The sequence below is a fragment of the Nicotiana attenuata genome, unplaced genomic scaffold (genome assembly GCF_001879085.1).
Source record: "Nicotiana attenuata strain UT unplaced genomic scaffold, NIATTr2, whole genome shotgun sequence".
Lineage (NCBI taxonomy): Eukaryota > Viridiplantae > Streptophyta > Magnoliopsida > Solanales > Solanaceae > Nicotiana > Nicotiana attenuata.
In genome coordinates this window covers 17,454-21,858 of record NW_017677832.1, presented here as the reverse complement: position 1 = coordinate 21,858, position 4,405 = coordinate 17,454, and the positions used below count along the sequence as shown (strand labels likewise).

Sequence of the window (4,405 nt, the reverse complement as noted above, 5' to 3'; positions counted from 1 at the left end):
GCAGCGTTGACAACATTGAGTTGGTCTGTCAATTTGTCAATGGTTTGTTGCATGACAGTCACCTTTTCTGCCTCTTGTGCCCTGTGGGCTAAATCCTCGGTGCGCTCCTGTTGGAGCCCCTCGAATTTCTCAAAGATTTCGGCTTCCTCTGTGGCTGCCGTCTGCCGGTCTCCATCGGAGTCGCGACTGATGTTTTCAACGTCAACTTCGACCTGAAGCACCCTGTGGTCCAGGTCGTCCAACCTTTGCATGAGGCTGGTTCTTAGTTCAGGCACCGTATCCATAATAGGCCGCACTACCTCAACCGTCCCTTCGAGGGCCACAATGCGGTCCCCATGATTCACCATGGTCAGAAATGGTGGTATGTCAATACGTTCCCTCGTCCGATGTCGAACCTAGGCTCTGATACCAACTGTCACGCGGCGCCTTCCTGAGATTCCTTGGAAGGGCGACGTAAGGCTAGGCAACTGATGTCAGTGCAGTTGCTGTTCGCCAACTGAGGTCCCCTCCGTACGCTAGACGAGATTGTCAGTGCCGTACGGGAAAACCAATGTCAAGAGCAATTGAGAGAACAGAAATGAGAATTCAGAATGAAAGAAAGCTTGATTGCATTAATGAAAGCTATTACAGAAAAGCAACGCGGTGTCGAGGGGGAGAGACACCAGTACAGAGAATTGCTTGCTTGCTAGAAAGTTTTGATTGCTTGATCCCCCCTAATAGTACTTAAAAAATAATCCAAAGTTACAAGACTAGACTTAACTAAGCTAGAGAAACATAATGGAAGTACATGAAATAAAACTACTCTATATTTACAATGAAAATGACTTAGTTTTCTATAAGGCAGTAGCAGGTCCGTTGTCAGCAGCAGTGTCTTTGGCATCACGGTCTGCGCGCGCGGCGTTGTCTGCGCGTGCGGCGCTGTTGGCTTCTGCCTGCGGCTTGGCGCTCGCGAGGGATATCGGTGGGGCGACAGAGGCACCTGCGCGCTTGTCACTTGGCGCGGCCAAGACCACGGGACCGTCCGTGGCGCTAGGCATTGGGAGGTTTGCTAGGACGCCACGGGGCGCGCCCAAGGGGTCATGGGGCATGGCTGGAAAGCCGCCCATGACAGATATTTCGTGCATCGCACGAACATAGAGCCTAGTTATATTAAAAGCACGAAGGCCCTTAGCGAAATGTCGTTCGTCTTTTTTACCCTTTTAAAATAGAGTTCACATTAGACAAAATAGTCATTTATTTATTCTCCTAATATTTAGCATTAGCATTTAAAGTCAACTAAAACTTTACTTATAAAATTTTTCCTTATTTGAACAACAACACAAAATAATTTCTAATATTTAGGACATCAAAATCAATTAAATTTATCGTATACAATTCAAATAATTCGTTTATAAATTTTTTCCATTATTCTACGTACATATAAATTACGCCAAGCAAGAAAAAATCAAAAATAATTATTTATTGCCTTTTTTGTGGGATATTGCTTTTCTTTGTTTAGGTAGGAAGTTGTGTCTTTCTTTGTTTAAGTTTGCGATCCTTTTACCAAAACTGCCTTAGGCTACAAATCTTTTGCTAGTAGCCTTTTATTTTCGTTATGTATCTTTCTGTTCTTAACAACTTTTATTTTCATCTTAATTATTATAGGTATCAAACATTTGGCTGTCGGAAGAAGCTCTTCAAATTTCGTGGGTTCGTAGAAGAATTCGACTATTGAATTTTCCTCTTACGAATTTAGCAAGTATTGATTAGCAATTGCCTATCATAAACTCTTCACAATGTCGTTGTCTTTGGAGGTAAGTTTGCTTAATTTGATTTAAGCTTTTTAACCATTAGTATGTTCTTGAAGTTATGTAATAATAATCGTGTTAGAATATACTATAAGCCATGCGTATTGTTATAGTATTCTTTATGACCAATTATTTATTTACTTGTTTAAATTCAATAAAGTTTCATTTTAAATAGATCATGTGTTGGTTTGTGTGTCCATTGCTTACATAGTAGATGATTTAGTGTATAGAGTTTAGCTTATACACGAAAGATTAAATCATCGGTTCTTGTAAGACATAAAAGTTAATGTTCACAATCTAATGATGGAATTGGACAAATCATCGGAATGATTGTAGCACAAGATTAAATATAATTTATCTTGATTATGGGAATGATTGTAGCACAAGATTAAATATAATCATGCAAAGCTTGTTTTTCTAAAAACCTGCTCTGTTTTGGCGTGATTATCTGTTATGGGTTGTATTGATTATTCTGAAAACTTGATTTATCCTTTTAATATTGGTGAGGTTGAGTTAGAATAATCAGAAAGTTAAATTTTATCATGTAAAACGGAAAAACAAGTTTTGCCGAATTAGGGCAGAAAATCGGAGGTCAAAAAGTTGACGGACTCCGATTGACCTGAAACTTGGCAGGTCCATGCGAAACGGCCCAGTGAGCAATACTCATGGATTCATGACCTAAGTCGTTTTTTAGGCTTTCGGGGTCGTTTAGATGGTGTTTTTGCTGTTTTTCTAAAATTCTGAAATTTTTTTTGTTGTTTTTAATTCCTAGTAATTGTGGGGATCAATTCCCTTGGTCCCCGGGGTAAAAATCAGTGATATAATATTTTTACACATTGACGTAGGTCTTTTTCCATATCGGATAAAAATATTATGAATAATCACTGTGTTATACTAATCATTGATTATTTGTATTTACTCTCCATCTAAGTATGCATGTTGGTTCAATGGGACTAATATATGTTGAATGTTGATATTCACTTGGCTTAAATTAACAGTTTACTCTCCATCTGAGTATGACCATTCTTACTCAAAACACACTTGAGGGTCCAGAATATGTTGATTGGAAACGAAATTTGGATATTGTTCTAATTGCTGAAGAGTACAAATTTGTGCTCGCTGAGGTGTGTCCAGAAAAACCTGGAGATGATGCCACAGATGATGAACAAAAGGCTTACCAGAAATGGATTAAGGCTGATGAGATGGCGCGGTGTTACATTTTGGCCTCCATGTCGAATGTTCTGCAACATCAGCATCAGTCGATGGAGTCTGCTTATGACATTCTGGAAAATCTCAAAGAAATGTTCGGAGATCAGAATCGTGCGGCTAAGCAGACTGCCATGAAAGCCCTTCTGAATACCAAAATGGTTGAAGGTTCATCGGTCAGGGACCATGTTCTGAAGATGATGAGTCTTCTGAATGAACTGGAGGTCCTTGGAGCTAACATTGATAAGGACACGCATGTTGAAATGATCCTGCAGACTTTGCATGACAGTTTTCAGCAGTTTTGCCTGAATTATAATATGAACAAAATGGATTTGTCCCTTGCGAAATTGCTGAATGAGCTGTAGTCGACAGAGACTATTATCAAGTCCCAAGCTCCTCCCGTGGCATTGAATTTTGAGGCAGGTTATTCTTCTAAGGGGAGAGGCGGGCAGAAAAAGAAAAAGGCTCAAAAACCCTCTGTTGGTGGCGCAACTGCTGGTGTGAAAAAGGCTAAGGGCAAGTGTTATCACTGCAAGCAGCCCGGGCATCATAAGAAGCAGTGTCCAACTTATCTGGCCAAGCTGAAAAATAAACCAGGTGATTTACATCTACTTGTCGTTGAAACATTTTTAGCGGCTGTTTCTACCATGTCATGGTGTGTAGATTCGGGAGCCACTAATCATATCTGCACTTATTTGCAGGGGTTTCAGGTAACGCGACGGCTAAGTAGAAGAGAAATCAATGTTTATCAAGCAGACGGTTCAGCAGCCCCATCTTTAGCATTAGGAAATATTAGTATTTCGTTTGGTAGTGGTAGAGTTTTAGCTTTAAAAGACGCATTATATGTACCTTCCGTTAGAAGGAATTTAATTTCGGTTTCTAGCGCTATGAGAGATGGTTATGATTTTAATTGTCATGACATTGATAAATGTGTTATTACTCATAATAAGCGTTATCTCTCTTCGGCTACATTGATTAATGGTCTTTTTATAGTTGACTCTATTCCTAAACCGTTACCACCTAAAGAACTGAATAATGTTGATTTACCAAGTAAGAGAAAACGTTCTTCTGAATTGAGTGAAACATATTTATGGCACTTGCGTTTGGGTCATATAAATCTAAACAGAATTTTCAGGTTGGTCAAGGATGGACCTTTAAGTTCATTGAAAGTGGAGGCACTACCAACTTGTGAATCTTGTTTAGAAGGAAAAATAACAAAACGAAATTTCCCCTCAAAAGGAAATCGGGCAAGTGATAAATTAGAGTTAATTCATTCTGATTTGTCTGGTCCAATGAATGTCCAAGCAAGAGGTGGTTTTGAATATTTTATGACTTTCACAGATGATTACTCAAAATATGGATATATTTATTTGTTGCGTCGAAAGTCTGAATGTTTTGAAAAGTTCAAAGAA

The 4,405-nt window shown here is 39.2% G+C and overlaps 1 protein-coding gene across 1 annotated transcript; it reads left to right on the top strand.

Annotated features, from left to right (window-relative positions):
• The first annotated feature begins 1,775 nt into the window (after positions 1-1,775).
• Positions 1,776-3,358, top strand: LOC109221498. The gene is made up of 3 exons (XM_019385975.1): positions 1,776-1,793; positions 2,786-3,169; positions 3,269-3,358. Exons 1-3 carry the CDS (start codon positions 1,776-1,778, stop codon positions 3,356-3,358), a joined length of 492 nt encoding a protein of 163 aa, XP_019241520.1.
• Positions 3,359-4,405: the final 1,047 nt, after the last annotated feature.

Bases quoted from the DNA above. Each gene is read 5' to 3' on its own strand.
- LOC109221498 (XM_019385975.1), top strand. The intron at 3,170-3,268 runs GTCAGGGACCAT...ATGATCCTGCAG, and splicing joins AAATGGTTGAAGGTTCATCG to ACTTTGCATGACAGTTTTCA.